The sequence below is a fragment of the Podarcis cretensis genome, assembly GCF_951804945.1.
Source record: "Podarcis cretensis genome assembly, chromosome: 2".
NCBI lineage: Eukaryota > Metazoa > Chordata > Lepidosauria > Squamata > Lacertidae > Podarcis > Podarcis cretensis.
The window spans coordinates 49,585,076-49,601,888 of record NC_137171.1 but is presented as its reverse complement, the minus strand read 5'-3'; the positions used below and the strand labels follow the sequence as shown (position 1 = coordinate 49,601,888).

At 42.4% G+C, this 16,813-nt stretch overlaps 1 protein-coding gene and 1 long non-coding RNA gene across 7 annotated transcripts in view; one reads left to right on the top strand and one right to left on the bottom strand.

The window, feature by feature from the left end:
- Positions 1-3,533: 3,533 nt before the first annotated feature.
- The window catches only part of LOC307209627, a 40,392-nt gene continuing 27,112 nt past the window's right edge, over positions 3,534-16,813 (top strand). For 5 of the 6 annotated variants that reach the window (XR_013835652.1, XR_013835653.1, XR_013835654.1 and 2 more), the window contains exon 1: positions 3,534-3,807. This is a non-coding gene — a long non-coding RNA (uncharacterized lncRNA). Of the gene's footprint in view, positions 3,808-8,336; positions 8,419-16,813 lie in introns of all 6 variants that reach the window. The other variant, XR_013835657.1, reaches the window with a different exon arrangement.
- Positions 13,616-15,970, bottom strand: FOXI1 (forkhead box I1). Its single transcript, XM_079957345.1, has 2 exons — positions 15,348-15,970; positions 13,616-14,305 (listed from the first exon to the last, which is right to left on the bottom strand). The coding sequence occupies exons 1-2, from the start codon at positions 15,919-15,921 to the stop codon at positions 13,746-13,748; spliced, it is 1,134 nt and encodes a 377-aa protein (XP_079813471.1). The 5' UTR covers positions 15,922-15,970; the 3' UTR covers positions 13,616-13,745.

Below are 16,813 nucleotides of genomic sequence, written 5' to 3'. Positions count from 1 at the left end.
AAATGGATGTTGTTTAGTCGTTTAGTCATGTCCGACTCTTCGTGACCCCATAGACCAGAGCACGCCAGGCAAATGAAATGAAATGGATAGACATAGATAAAAGACGATGATCCTGCATTAGAAAAAATAATGTCCTTTACATTGAAAGTTATGAACAAAAATGAATTGAGCATTCATTCAAACAAACTGAGCTAAAAGTAAACACATTTTGTTTAATGAAGAGATACGGTTATTTAAAATGAGTGAACTGTTATTTTAAGAGGCTGGATGAGTGTTGCAAAGGACTTTACCATAGAGACCCCATTGGGTTGAATGTGTGAAGCTTTCATGCACTCCCATTAGCAATTACAAACATTTTATTTTCTCCAATGTGGGTAAATGTTCTTGTTCAAGATGATATAACTCTATACTTTAGTGGGTTCCCAGGTGTTGTTGGACTACAACTCCCATAATCACTAGCCAGCAGGGAGTTGCATTCCAACAACATCTGTGGACGCAAGGTTAGGGAAGGCTGCTCTCAAAATCAGTGGGAGCCAATGGTGGTGCAGTGATTAGAGTGTTGTACTATGGCCTGGAAGAACAGGATTTGATTCTCTACTTGGCCATGAAGCTTACTGGGTGACCTTGGGCCAGTCACTACCTCTCAGCCTAACCTACCTCACAGGGTTGTTGTGTGGATTAAATGAGGAGCAGGGGAAACTACCTTGAGCTACATGGAGAAAAAGGTGGGATACAAATGCAACATAAATAAATAAATAAATATCCATAAAACACAGGGAGGACACCAAAATCAGTTCTTCAATATTCAAAGGACAGGGCAAAGAGGTGCATTTTAAGCAACCAATGGAAGCTATAAAGAGATGGTGCCAGATATTCTCTGCATGCTGAGAGTTCTACATTCTTGAGGCCATCACTGAGAAGGCCATTTTGCAAGCCACCACTATCCCAGAACCCCTGAGAATGGTGCAGGACCTCCCCTATTGATCCTAATCCCCAGGCAGGCCTATAGGAAAACAGGTGCTCTTTCAGACAATCAATCATAACCACAAAATGCTTAGACTTTTCACCTCATGCTATGAAAAATGCTGGTCATGCATATGAATGTAGAATTTGCTATTCTCAAAATAATTCCATTATTATTAACATAGCCCTTGCTTTTAGTTAGTTTGTTTATGTGTGGTTTTGACACCAGTAGGTGCAACAAGGAAGCAATAATAACCGTTGGGATAACACTACAAAATGCTGCAGGAAAGTTTTCACCTCAGACACATGAGACTGTACGGCAGACCCAAATCAAAAGTTGACCAAACTCTCTTGCACCTTCCACCCCTCAATGTAGGATGTTCCCTTTTAAGATCATTATCAGAGCATATTTGTATTTTTTGGTCAGGGAGAGAGACTTCTCTTTGACCTTTTCAAGTTTTCTTTCATTTGTCTTGCATAAACCTCAAAGGCAGCCTTGGGGAGGTTTCCTTTGGACTTGGCTTTTCCTTAAACATGAGTTTCAGTGAAATCCAACCCTCCTTTTTCTACAGCACAATTACTCACATAAAAAGCTAACAAAATGGCAGTGAACCTTTTGACCAGTGCCTAAGTGTAACATTGAAAGCTGAACAGGCTCTTGAGTGCCAAAAATCCAACCCTCAGACCTGGAAGATGTTAGCTTCTGGCCTCATTCCTCAAAATGTGTGTGGGATAATTTTAGTTATTAAGTAAAAAAAGAGCTGCTCTGAACACGGTTAGTTACTTTCTGCTTCACATGCCCTAGAGTAAGTTATGCTATTGAAAATACATTCTGGCACTGGTTCGTGGCTCAAACAAGCCAGTGACTGGAAAACCTTTTTTCAGCAGGAAGACCACAATCTCCTGAAGACAACTTTCTAGGGCCAAATATGCACTGGGTGTTGCCACTCTTGATCAGCAGGAGCTATGAATTGAACACAAGACCTTCTGCATGCAATACATATGCTTTACCACTGATCTATGGCCCTTCCCCACTCATGGGGATGTTTCAAAGTGTTTCCAGTTGAACTCACTCCTTTGGTGAAATTTTAACAACACTTTGCAAATGCACATTTCACACTGAGGTCTTTGTCTTTATGGGCAATGTTTGACCTTAGGTGCATGTTGTGTCCCATCTCTTCTCCCATCTTTTGCATTTCTACAGTTTCATTTAAGGTCCAGGTCAAATCTTTGAAATAAAATGTTTATTCTGTTTGCTTGTTTAAATATTCATAAACTGCACTTTCATAAAACACAACAAAAAAAGATAATATTGCAGTACCATCAATAAATACTGTTGTTGTTGTTGTTGTTGTTGTCGTCATTATTTTAAAAAGTATCATGTTCCAAAGGTCTTTTCAAAAGCTGTCTAAAAGAAGGGGTGACTCCTGCTGGACCTCTACTGGGGAACAGTTTCATAGGACAGGGCCTGCCATGCTAATAGCTTCTGGTAAAGGCTGACTGAAGCTCAGGAATGTGGGCTACCACCAGAAGTTCCCTGTCAGAAGATGTAAGCGATTGAGATGAAGCATAAGGAACCAGGCAATCCCTAAGGTACTTTGGGCCCAAGTTGCTTAGGGCATTGAGAATTAACACAAGAAACTTGAACCTGGAAAATCAGTAACCAGTTCTGCTCTCTCAGCTGTGGCAGTGCCACATTAAACCCTCTGAAGTCCCCATGGCAGTCAAAATCTCGGGGCCACCCTTGCAAATCATATCCTAAGATGTTTTTGTAATTTTCTTTCTTGATCAAATCAATATTGTTTCAATTTGTTGTTGCGTGGAGCCCATAGGTCGGTCAGTGCCTACTCTGCCTTTTTGGTAACCTGGCACTGAGTCGTATAGTAACATGTTGCCAGTAACCAGTTCCAGGATGTTTTAACAGGAATCAAGTCTTGAAGTTACCAATGCAAGGACTGCTGTGGTCAAACTATCCTGGTCCAGGAATCCAGGAATCATGACAGTTGGCATACCAGTTGAAACTGAAGGCACTCTTAAGTCACAGTTGTTACCCGGGCCTGAAGTAACAAAGATGGCTCAAGGAGTATCCCAAAGCTGCAAACTTTCTCTTTCACAGGGAGTGCAGCCCCGTCCAGAACATGCAGCTGAACACCTCTTGGACATGGGAAACAACCACCCAAAAGGTCTCCTGCTTTGCTGGATTCAAGCTCAGCTTATTAACCCTCATCCAGTGCACCAGGGTATTCAGGCACCAGGCCAGTGTTTGCACTGCCTCTCCTGACTCAGATGTAGCATCTGCCTAGAACCTGGCACTTTGGTATTGATATATAGGTAACTTAGTTTTAATGGTGTGGTATTAAGTGTGTATTATGCGAAACTGGTTTTGTTTGAGCACCACAGTATTTGAAAGAAATTGTCACTACCCTTTCCTTCAGTCTATTAATTATATAAAACCAAGTCTGCCAAGTCACATACTGCTAAGACTTATGAAGAACCAATATTGGTGCTTTGAACTTCAGGAGCTTTGAGCATCTGAAAAAGCACATTGTGTGTGTGTTTGTGTGGTCTGTCCCATGTTTAAAAATCCAGGCCGTGTTTTCTTGGCAGTTCTAGTACACTTGGATCTGAAGTAGTTCCAGCCCAGGTTTTATTTAAGATTCAACTTCTCTCGCCAAACTCTTGCCCCACGAAAGCTAGAAGTGGTGGTAGGCCTCGGTTTGGATACAAGCCCAATACTATTGTAATAAAACTATATTTTGCATTGCTCTGCATTTTCCTGGGTCCCTGAAGAAGATAATTGTCTTTTCCTGGATTGGAAAAAGGACTACATTTTTCTCTTAAAAGGTAAGGATGCAGCATAAGGACAGAGGACTGTGCTTCTGAAATGGAGAGCAATCAATCCCATATATCCAAGGGAAACACCTGGATTTAACTCTCCTAGTTTCAACCTCAAGACGTGGTGACTCACTCAGCACCATGTTACCACAACACAAAGTTCTGCTCAACCTGCAGCTTAGGCAAGCTCATATTTTCTGCTTCCATTGTTCAGCCACCCATGTGTCTGTGCCAAGGCAACACCTTAGTCTCCTCAGTATCCTGCACCTTGGCCGGTTTTGCCTAGGCCTTCCTGAACCTGCAGATGGCCAGGACAAATTACCTTTGCCTGAGGTGACTGGTTTCTTCCTAAAACTAACCGCTTCTCCCTTCCTCCCTTTATGGCAATTGCCTGAAGGCTGGATTAGGCCACTTGTTTATATGTAAACAGATGGCACGCTCCACCTGTATGAGTGTTTGTTTTCAGTTTAGCTCACAGATAACAAGGCTGTAAATTTTATGGCTAAGTATTGCATGCACAGCGGCACACCATGTTTCACCTGATAGCTAGAGCCCAATTCAGACCTAATCTGAAATGCATGTCACTATTCGGGGCTTAAAATGGTGTCACACACCCTAGCCCCTTGGCATATGGTGGCATGAAGGTCTGCAGACAACGTGTTGGTTGAACACACACCTTCTGGGGAACAGAGTATAGCTCTGGGTTCTGTCACTGAGGCATTCTGCCTATTTCTCCCCTCTTGCCTCTTGGTAGTCTGCACTGTGGTTCACGGGTTATATACAGTCAGACCCACACTATACAAAGGTATGGTCCACACATAACAATTAGCTCTGGTTTAGCACTGTGTGTCTGAGGTAAGGGTCATGTCTCTGCTCTCCCTCACCCTCTCACAAGAATATAAGAGCCCCCTTGGTTCAGACCAAACGTCTATCTTTATCTAAGTTGGTGGTCATCCCCACATCTTGTTATGGAGGTTTCAAAGGTCAAACTAACTAATGAGAACTTGTTATGAGCCAGGATTCATTGTCTGGTCACAACAACAGGCTGGCATTTGTGAAAGTTAAGCTAATCTGTGACAAAGTCCTCCTCCTGGCTGGGTGGGAGAAGGAGAGAGTGAGTCCACATGCAGGGGTCAGCAAACTTTTTCAGCAGGGGGCCGGTCCACTGTCCCTCAGACCTTGTGGGGGGTCGGACTATATTTTTTTTGGGGGGGGGGGATGAACGAATTCTTATGCCCCACAAATAACCCAGAGATGCATTTTTAATAAAAGCATACATTCTATTCATGTAAAAACACGCTGATTCTCGGACCGTCCGTGAGCCAGATTTAGAAGGCGGTTGGGCCGGATCCAGCCCCCGGGCTTTAGTTTGCCTATCCATGTACAACAGATTTGCTCACTCGCTTAAGTTCATGCAAGCAGCACTAAACCATGGGTTAGTGTTTGTACATATATACCCAAAGATAGGTGAAAAAGTGGGAAGGAAGCTCTTCAGTATGCAAAAAGTATTGCATGACATGAATGTTTGTGGTGTGGTGGTGAGAATGTAGAACTAGGACCCAGGTTCAAATCCCCATTTAGGCATAAAGTTTGCTTGCTTTCATAAAGCTTTCAGCCTAAGCTACTTGAGAGAGTTGCTGTGAGAACAAATGGTGGGGGGGACTGTGTATACCTTCCTAAGCACCTTGAAAGAAGAGTGGTATAAAAATGAGATAGATGAATGAAAGAAGGAATGATAAGGCAACATACACTGCAAGGCAAATAACAATTCTGCAGTAACACAATCCATAGAAAAGTCTGTTTGTACCATTTTCCTAAGACGTTTTAAGGAATGGTAATGATGAGTTAAAAACTGATCTCTTCAGGCTGTAAATTCACAATAAATTGGTTACAGTTGTGGCAGGTAGTTTTAAGAGAGGCAAGCCCATTTACCATTGATATATCAACTAGTCAAGTTCAGTTCCAGTAGTTGAAACAGAGCAGAGAAAAACACCTTCATTCCTGTGATACAACATATTCAGGTTACCCATCTCCTTGATCATTCCAACTCCATGCTCTTCCTCATTAGCTTCTCACAATTCCACAAGCCTCTAAAAAGAATGAATGAAAGAAAGAGGCAGAATTACAACATACGACTGCCATTCTGCCAATGGAAGTTTGAGAAATGGCTCTCCTGCTTCATAGATATTTACAAAGTTTAATTACAATGTACAGTATATGACCTTTCAATATAGAGAAACTCAAATATACAAATATGTCATTCAAAATGCCAGTTCTCCATAAATGGAGTGCTCTGGTTTATAACACCAGACCTTCAGAAAAGTAGTTTTTGTAAACTTGCTCGAACAAACCTGAATAAAAAAGACCCTTTATTTCATTGAAGCTCCCGTTCTCCACACAGTAAAGACTGTCAAAATGCTACACTTACATGGTATCAAACTACTGTAAGTGGCTTAAATGCCAAATCCATATTTAATACTCTCTAATAATATAAAGGATATATTATCAATAATTATAATATAATATAAGGAAATCTTTTATAACCTTTTATGAAGCCAAACCTTTATAAGCTTAGTCACGACAATGCCAAGTAATCCTGCTTTGTCATTTTTTAAAAATGCCACTCTCAAAAGTAAAAGTCATAAGGACTACACACCCTTTAGGTCTGCATGTTTAAAGTATACGTCTAAATTGGTGCTGACAGACAGGAGTGCATGATCCCATTTCCCCTTCTGTGCACATTCATTGTATGCCTAAGTAACATGTATACAGTCCTAATGGTGAATAAGAACATAGGAAGCTTCCTTATACTGAATCAGGCTGCTGGTCCATCTACTTCAGCTTTTTCTAATGTGACTGAGAAAAGCTGTTGAGGATTTCAGACAGGAGGGTCTCCCTGCCCTATCTGGAGATGTCAGGGATTGAATCTAAGAAACTTTGTGTTAAAAGCACTAGCTATAGTATTGAGCTAAAACTGTGTGCTGGTGGATTTTATTAGAATATATTACTGAAGTCCTATCAATGACGGCTGATCATGCACAGGCCTGTTATGCAATCTATCTTACTTAAGGAGAATAAATTTCACCAGTGGGAAGACAGAGAACAGGGATCTCTCAGCTTTGACTTCTGTCAGGATTTTAATCAAATCTTATTCTCTCCTGCCTCCTCACTTCTCTCCCCACCCCATCCTACTTAATGCATGTGGTATTTGTGGAAAGCACAGTACAAGATAATTATACTGTAATAAACAACTCTAGGTTAAACATAAAGCATCAAAAAAAGTTAAATAAGCTCATTACAAACTCTTGGCAGCAAAAGACTACATAATAATCTAATTAGAGCAGTCACCACTAGCCACACACACAATCCTCTCGCATCCACAAAAAAAGTGCTAATGAGCTTGTAAGGTTGCTACTGCACAGTGAAGAAGCAGATCCTAGTTCTAAAACTGATACCGTTTACCCAGTGAACTAGCCCTGAGCCTTTTGAGTAGCTAATTGATTGCTTATGGGTGTTTAAGTAGGGAGAATTCAGCAGAGAAAGAGTGTCATTCTATGGTTTGTGGAAATTACGGTACAGAAATCTGTGAGGCTGCATTTCATCCAATATGCAAAATGCTGTTGAAATTATGCATCAGATCATATGACATAGCAATTTCCTATTTATAGGATTTTCCTATGAGCGTTGACAAAGACGATAGTCACTTTGGAAGCGCAGCAACAACCAAACTTTGTCCATTATAAAACTAGGGAATTGGCCAACTTTTGAGCAGCACAACACTGAACAGGCCACAACATGATGGAGAAAATGTGGTACTCCTTTAACATTCCTAACATTCCTACCATAAGCCTTACAGCATAGATAGAAAACAAGCCAGTGTTTGTTCCCTTTCCTTCCTGTTAGAGGCAAATGGAGTGAATTTGCCCTGAATTTGCATGGCATTTTGCATATTGAGAGCTTGGAATGTGGCAGCAGATGATAAGCTGTTTTAAGTTCAAAGAAAGGCATCAAACACCCTTGTTGGTATGTAAGATACTGTGCATCCAAATTACCCTGCAGTACCTCAGGAGGAGGCTTAATCCCATTGCTGTCTTATTTGTGACTATCCCAATGCATGACATTCTGTTAGGGAGAAGTCTCTCTCAAATGCTTTGAAGAGAAACAGGCAGACACCGTGTTGCTTCCCATTGGGTCTGGGATTCATTGTTAAGTATAGGGCTGCTGCTTCTGCATCAATACAGCAGAAATATTTATCCACTGAAACTAAGAAACAGGCAGTTCCAAAGGATATTTGTCCCTCAAGTACATAAGAAGAGCCCTGCCGGTTCAGACCAAAGGTCCATCTAGGGCAGCATCCTGTTTTCCCACAGAAACTAACCAGGTACCTCAAGAAAGGCTGCAATGAGAACCCAAGGGCACTAGCCTTCTCACTATAGTAACTGTAATTTAGTGCCCTGCTGCATCTGAACCATTTAGCCACCATGCCTAATGTCCAATGATAGATCTATCTTCCATGTATTTGTCTAATCCCCTTGCAGACCATCTAAGCAAGTGGCTTATCACCACATCTTGTAGCAGCGAGTTCCATAGTTTGTGAGGAATGGACCTCCTGAAAAGATGGTACCTGCAGGGGGTCCTCAACTACGGAGCATAGTGATTTGATTGGGAATATAAGGGGTGAGGTGATATTTCGGGTATCCTAGTCCCAAGCTGTATAGGGCTTTATATACCAAAACTAGCCCCTTGAGCTAACGGGCAGTCAGTGCCATTCTTTAAACAGTTGGGTAAACAGTTACCCCAGTGAGAAGTCAAGCATCTTGCACCAGTTGCAGCTTCCAGACCAAGATCAATGTTATTAAATGTTTCATGTTTGCCTCTGTGAACAGGAGAGAGCACTGGAGCCCTTACGGGCCCCAATATTCTCAGCAGATAAATGAGCATGTATTCTAGTAAATCCTTTGGAACAATATAGCAATATACAGCCTTTGCCATAATAATTATGCTTAAAATGAAAAAGTTCCAGATTTGTTTAGAAGCATATTAGCAGGCTACCAAGAAGCGCAGAGCTGTAAAAGCACACATCTGGGATGGGAAACCTGTGGCCCTCCAGTTGTTGCTGGACTCCAGCTCCCATCAGCCACAGCTAGCATGGCCAATGAGATGATGGGACTTGAGAGTCCAACAGGGAGATCCACAGCCCTGATTTAAGTCTTCAGGTATTGTATATCAACCTGAGCATTTCAAAACAATACACCAAACCCAAATGAAAGCTGTCCAAGTCCTAAACTGTTGGCATGGAAATCGCTTGTTCTGAATATTCCATGAGAGCTCATTTGAACATGTACCTTCTGTACATTTGCTTGACGTGACAGGTTCTTGCAGGGAGGAGGATAGTGTGCCAATTAGTTTGTGCACAGATTCAAGTGGAAAAGATTTCTTCGCCTGACAACCTTCCTTGACATAATGCTTCCTGGTGATCTTTCCTACTTGCTTAGAGACTTCTTCCTCCTCAGCCTAAAAAGAGAGGTGAAAGGGTACATAGACCTTGACTGCTCAACACCTGCCAATATCCAACACCTGTGTGTGTTGGATTAGTTGAAGCTGGAAGGTCATGACATACAAGTCAAACAAAAACTAGGGATTAGTTTAGAGGGTCAGTAACGAAGTAGTTCCGCATATGCTTTATAACCCTCTAAGAATGTGTTGACTAAGCACTATCTGAGGCTGCATTCACACAGCAGTTTATGTGGGCTGGAGTCCTATATTGCAGGGGGTTGGACTAGATGACCCTCAGGATCCCTCCCAGCTGTACAATTCTAAGGCCGAGCAGAACTTGTTTTAAAAATGTAAATTAGAAGTGCTATGTAGAAAGTAAATCTAGAGATTTATACCTTATTCTATTAGCTATAATGCACCTTCACCCTACCCACCTTGGGTTACCCTTTACCATCTGTGAATACATATATCAAAACTCACTCATGCACAATTTGAGCATGCTATTATGATGGTATGTAAAAAAATGTTCAGGAATACTTGACTGACGCAATATGAACTATTACCTAGATCATCTTTCTCAGAGGTGCTTCTGTGCCCCTGAGGGCAGAAGAACTGATGCCACCATATTCCTCTCCTTTCCATAATCATAGTATTGTAGAGTTGGAAGGGACCCAGAGGGTCATCTACTCCAACACCCTGCAATGCAGGAATCTTAACTAAAGCACCCATGACAGAGGGCTATCCAACCTCTGCTTAAAATCCTCCAATGAAGCGGAGCCCACAGCCTCCTGAGGGAGACCATTTCACTGCCAAACAGCTCTTTCTGTCAGAAAGTTATTCCTGCTGTTTAGAGCAGTTGTTGTTGTTGTTGTTGTTTAGTCGTTTAGTCAATAGTGATGGTTGATTTCATGGACCATTCGGGCACACATTATTTACCGTGCCCCTCATGGTAGGATTCACGGCAATACTTTTCACATTGCCTAGAAGCGCAGCAGGAAAAGGGCACTGCAGGTTGGTGAGCTCTCCGGAGCACTAGTTCATCTTCTAGGTTGTTCTCTTTTTTATGCTCCACCCCACTACTCACATCCTTGCACAAGCAGATTGGCAGAGAAAGCAAACTACTGCAGAAGACCATGGAACTCCATGCAGGCCCATTTCACCGCTCCCTGCCCTGGCTTTGGTAGGCCTGGACCACTGGTGGCTTTCCCACTAGGCTCTGAGCTGAGCATGTGCATGAGCATGATCAAGGCCAGCTCCAGCACATGGCTGGGTCAGTCATCCACCAGACCCCCTCCCCAAAATCAGCAAAGGCTTGCTGCCAATCTTGATTTCCACAAAGCACGCAGGAAAATCTGAGGCCACATGAGAGAGTTCTCAGCTGGCATTTCCTGTACACACCCTACATTAAAAGCACATCCCCCTGCCTCCCCAGAGCTACAATTGCCAGCCTCCTTAACAAATTGCAGTTCCCAGGATTCTGTGAGGGGGGAAAATGTGCTTTAAGTGTAGGTTGCATATGCAGCCTTAAAAGGGACCATTGGAGCTAACACTCAGCAGGATATCAGTGTACCAGGGACATGGGGGTAAAGTGATGCAGAATAGCCATTCTGTCCCCAGATCACTCTATACCCAAACCCAGGAGTCATGTAAGTGCTTTGATTTGGCAGATGGAAAATCTTAGGAGGAGATTTCAAGTGGGAAAAGCATTTAGTCTTAAGCAGTACGGCAGGGATTTTTTTTACTGCTTCTGTTGCATAAAACATTCACGTTTCCTTTCTGCATGCTTTCATTTTTCAGACATGTGGATTAATGCACGTTCACACTTTACGCTTTATGTAAATAGTTGACTAAAGTTATTGTTCCCCACCCACCCAAGCACTCTCAGGCAGGACTGTAATAAACCCCCAGCTTCTCAGAGTGTTCAAGGCAACTTACAGTAGACCAACTCATTTACATAATGGACGGGATTTAGACTTTGCTCCCAGTGGCGGAGGGAGTGGAGGCTGTCTTTTGATGATTCCCCTTCCCTCTGTAGCCTCAAGCAACAGTCTGCCATTGTTCCAGAGGGCTGGGGAACCTACTGGACCAGGGGTGGGAGTTTGTGCTGGGGGTTGCAGGGGGAAGGAGATTGCCAACAGTCTTGTCAGCCTTTCCTTTCTCCTCCAGTGGGATCCCTCTGCTGGATCAAAAAGCTTTCTGTGGCTGGGAGGGAGTCTTTATGTCTGCAGCAAGTTAAGTCAGTATTCCACCAGACAAGCAGTACTCAGCAAAATAAGTCAGCAAGCAGAATGGCTTCTGCTTGTGCACAAAGTGGAAGTTCCGCTTGTGCAAAGCGCTCCCAGGTGTCTGGGAGAAGACATCTGAAGGTAGCCCTGTTTAGGGAAGCTTTTAATGTTTGATGGACTGGACTACTGTATTTTAATATTTTGTTGGAAGCTGCCCAGAGTGGCTGGGGAAACCCAGCCAGATGGGCGGGGTATAAATAGTAAATTATTAATTATTATTATTATTACTACTACTACTATATTGCATAAAACACATATTTACTCATAAACAGCCATGACAACATCCTTCGCCCAGAGACAGATTTTGAGCATGGTGCAGTCAAATCTTACTCCAGTGGAAGGCCATGTGGTTGGCTGTGTTCCATTGTAATCGGGACTAATTTAATTTAGCTGGATCATTATTATGTATTTCCCTCTTTTACTAGTTAGGCAATTTGTGTCACTCTTTTGTATGCAACTTAATACCGGCTTTTAAGTTTGGGAAGTGGTATGCGATAACTATAGCTGACCCATTTGACATTTGTGTCCTGCTTTGTAGGTGTTATTTTGTGATCAGGGCATGTAGCTCACTGATATTAAAGAGCCAGCAAGCAAATGTTGCCCTGTTTGGCCCTTTGAATGAGAATTTGTTGTGCTAGTTCCCCACCAGCCTGCAAGTTAAGTACAAGTTAAATCTCCTGATCTTGAGCTGTTGTCAGAAGAACATCACAATAATCCATTTTCATCTTATTTGTTTTGGCACTTACTGTCAACTTCAAGTACAATACGCACACAGTTTTTACAAACAAATATTTTATTAAAAAATACTTCCCTGCATGTGCCCTTAATGTAACCAAAATATGCAGAATAAAAATATCAAGCGACAGTGTTTTCTTTGTCGTCATAATACATAAAGGTCCCCTTGGCAACCTTGCCAGAGAGCATTTGTTAGGGCTGCAATCCTTTACCCACTTATCTCGGAGTAAAGCCCATTGAACTTAATGTGACTTACGTCTGAGTAGACATGTATAGGATTGCACTGCAAAACTGCCCCAAGTTTATGCTTTACAGTATTGTATAAGAAAGGTGTACATAAATTAACCTTCAGGTTAAAAAAAAAGAAATAAAAGAATGCCCCATTTGTGTTAATACCGTGGGCAGAGATTGTTTAAGAACTGTAAAATAAAAAGGCTTCTTTTCCCCCCTTGGAAAATGCAGTAGCAACCAACATGAAAGATTCTTAGGTTCTCATAAAATAGCAGTGTTGAAACTTGGCGAGTACATAGAAATTTTACCTTTCCACCCAAACACCATGCTAACAAAATTACCAGTGACAACTTCTATGTCAGGTTGGCTACCTGGACTAGCATGACTTCAAACTGAGTTTTAGATTTATTTATTTTTAAATACCAGTAATAGTAATGGGTTTTGAAACAGACCCAAACTATCAATTCCTGTTCCGAAATCTTTTTACCCTCACATCTGTAAACATAAAAGATTAAAGGCCAGGCTTTTAAATATGGATTTTATTAAGAAGGAACAGAAGTTTCTAGTACTTCCTACCCTTTGTTACACTCCCCCCCCCCCAAGTGTTGTTATATCATGTTTCACAGAACCATCAGAATGCATGTGCATATTTTGAAGAAAGTAGCAGATCTCATGAACATGATCTGGTCAATGTTAAGTTCTTTTAAATCCCATTGGTTTTAGCTGAGAAGCATCAACTCTCCAATTGAAAATCAATGAGATTTAAAAGTACTTGCCAATGACCAAACCAGGCCTTGTTTTCAGTTAAGCACGAAAGCAGAATCAAGACCATTTCATGAAGCATTAGTCACCCCCCCCCCCTTTGTATGGTGAGCAAGCAATAGAAGAGTCGCTTTTCCAAGGTGGTCTTAGGTGTAAAGTGATGATTCCATTCTGTTTTAATGTCAGAAAGTATTGAAGCAGTGATTACTATGGAGTTAAAAATGATATGCTGTCCTGTACAGATCCTAAGACAAGTGGAAGTCTGCTGTTAGTCATGGCCACTACCTGAAAACATTGGCCAGGACAGAGATGCCTTTCTGGTGTATCTTAACATAAATTGAAAAAAGTGAGGGGGCTAACGTGAAGCACCTTTCCCGACAATATTTTCTCTCCCTGTATCCTTACACTTTCCCCTCTTTCCACAAGACCTCCCTCTGTTTACACCTCAGTTCCCTCTCTGGAATATAGAGTATTATTTGCAGCGAGGCTGTTGTAAAAGCTGCTGTTGAACTGGTTGAGAACTGAGCTGCCATAGCCAAGATGACCAGAGGACATGGAATTGGACCATGGCTCTCCACTGCCATGGCTGGAGATGTTGGCAAGAGGGGTGTATGAGTTGAAGCCTACCACGTTCTGTCCCATTTTGTCACCAGCATCGGTGCCAAGTCCTAGGGCCACTGAGCGGCTGACTGAATTGGACCCATTCACATACGCTGTCATGCTTGACAGGAAGTTGTTGAGGCAGGGAGTGGTCGAAGATGGTGGTGGAGATCTCTTTTCAGGGGAGCTTTCTGCTCCAGAAGATGAGTTCTCCAACAGGTCTTGGTGCTCTGCTGCCGCCTTGGGGCTGCCAGTTAAGGCGCTGTCCTCTGATTTGTCAGAAGCAAGAGACGCTGTGCTGGCGCTGCAGTCAGACTTCTTCTTCCTCTTCCGCCGAAAGTTTCCATTGTCAAACATCTTCTCACAGTTCGGATCCAGAGTCCAGTAATTGCCCTTCCCTGTTAGAACAAGAGCAGCAGAATGTAAATATAAATCACAGCCAACAAAGAGATGGTTCTCAGGGCTTATTCTGGCTTGGATTCAGAAAAAGCAACACATTGGGAAACACCCTGTAAGAAAGACAGAGACTCTCTGCTTGTATTCAAATCTGTCCAGATCCTTATAGCCAGCCCCTGTCCAGGCTTTAGGTAAACTGAAGCTGAACTTTTACTTCAATGCAGCTTGGTATTTCAGTCCTAATAGCTCACTCCACTCCCTGCCCCCACCACCAAAAACACTTTACAAACCCTTCATTAACATCAGCAGATTTTACTGAGACAAGGCACTATTTGCCCTCAGGCAAGACAGCAAGCAGGCAGAGTGATTGTGTCCCCCAGTAACACCCAACAAGAAATCAGCCCTGAAAGTGAGTTCCTTAAAAAAACAGCTCAAGTGTTTTTATAATCAAGACAAAGGAACTAATGAATTCTAGGCCACCTATGGACCAGACACCCCCACCCCCCAAAAACAGCCCTGGTTGCTTGTGTGATCTTTAATCAACAAGGAAAGAATTTCACAGCATGGAAAAGATTATCACTTGCCAATGTCTTTGAATCAACCTACTATTAAAGTCATAGGATCAAGGGTTAATGAAGAAGTTACTAAGGGTATTCAATTGCTGCTATGAATGGCAATTTGGAAGGGAGGGAGCCTATAGAAAATAGGGATTGTAGAATCTTACAAAAAAAATTATTTTAGACACATCACCAGATTCCAAAAGCAAACCATTTTTCTCCCCACACCCTGGCACCCCAATAACTTTATTTCCCTGGTGGTAACCAAACAAACAGGTATTAGGGAGCAATTTAGGATTATCAAGTCTGGCGAAGGAGAGGACAAACAGCATAGCTACCATTCAAAGGTTCATAGGACTCTGCCTGTGCTTTGCTGGAAACTGGATCAGAATCACATTTAGCCTACTAGATACCTTAGGGAACTTATGGGCGATTGTCCTCTTAAGGGAGGCTGAGGGGTAAAATTATTATTAAAAAGTCTTCTTACCTGGGTCATCTTCATCCCGGGGCACCTTCTTGAAGCAGTCATTGAGAGACAAGTTGTGCCGTATGGAATTCTGCCAACCAGCTTTGCTTTTGTTGTAGAATGGGAAGTTGTCAGCGACATACTGGTAGATTTGACTGAGGGTCAGTCTCTTGTCCGGGGCTCCGTGGATGGCCATGGCAATGAGCGCAGAATAGGAATAAGGTGGTCTGACCAGCTTCATCAGCTCTTCTTGAGAAGGCATTGGGAGCCAGCCCATTTCATTCCCTGCCAAGCCGTGCATGTTAGGCAAGAGCTGCCTTTGCATCCCATAGGCTGGTGGGATGTATGGGCTGCCATTGGTTCCCGGTAGGTAAGGTGGACTGTTAATGGAAGGTCCATTTAACCACAAGTAAGGGTTGGGTGTAGCATTGTAGTCCCCTGTTTCAAAGTTTGTAGGCCTCTGTGGACTAGGAATATTCTGTGGATGAAAGAAATTTTCATAGTAGATGTTCATTTCAGGAGGTTCCTGCCCAATGTTAGGAAATTGCGGGCTGCAGCGGTGTGGTGAATGTATCTGTGGATCAAATGAGCTCATAATCTAGCTCTGGCAGTTGACCAAGTTTCAACACACCTGTGTTACTCCTTTCCCTGAGACAGGTGCATCATCTGTGCTGGCTAGCTCTGGTACTTATACACCTGTAATGTTTAGGTTTCCCTTCCAAGGCTCAGCCTAGTGCATCCTGATAGGCTGGAGATCAGGGTGATATCCCTTTTTTGGAATGCTGACAGCCCAAGCCAGTAATAGATGTCGCATTAACCAAATTTGAAAGTTACAACTGTTTATCTTTTTAAATGAATGGAGGAATTTTCCACTAGTATGATTGACATGAAGAAACCTGAAAATCACTTGCACGTAAGTTGATGCAATGAGAGAGATAGTCTTCCTCAAATGCAAGTAGAACACAATAGGGAATGCAGAGACAAGGAAATGTGTATATTCTGTTGTTAATACTCTTAAACTACCAAAGAGATCTGCAGTTTAGGAATATTTATGATTTCCCTGTTTAGGAATATCCATATTTTAAACTATGAGGGCTTCTGTCCTGCACACACACTATGGACTACGTAAGCAAATGTTCTTAGAATCACACTGTAAGCCTTTCACATTTCTTATGGAAACAGTGCATTTGGTAAGGAAAATGTATCCTGCTAACAGCACAATCCTGTGTTGCTCAACTAAGAAGCGATTCCCACTGGCTTCAGTGGGGTTTACTCCAAGGTAAGCCAGAGGTTAGAGACAGAAAATATTTTACCAGCGTGCTGCTAATGAGCTGTCTTTAGGCAGAAGGAAATAAAGGATTTTTAAAAATCCATTGCTAAATATCTTGGGAACCTAAGAATAGGCTTGCTACAGTTTTATCTCTCAGACAGGATTCTTGTACCTTTAAAAACTCTGTTAAACAGAAATTCAAGGGGTGAAGTTTTCC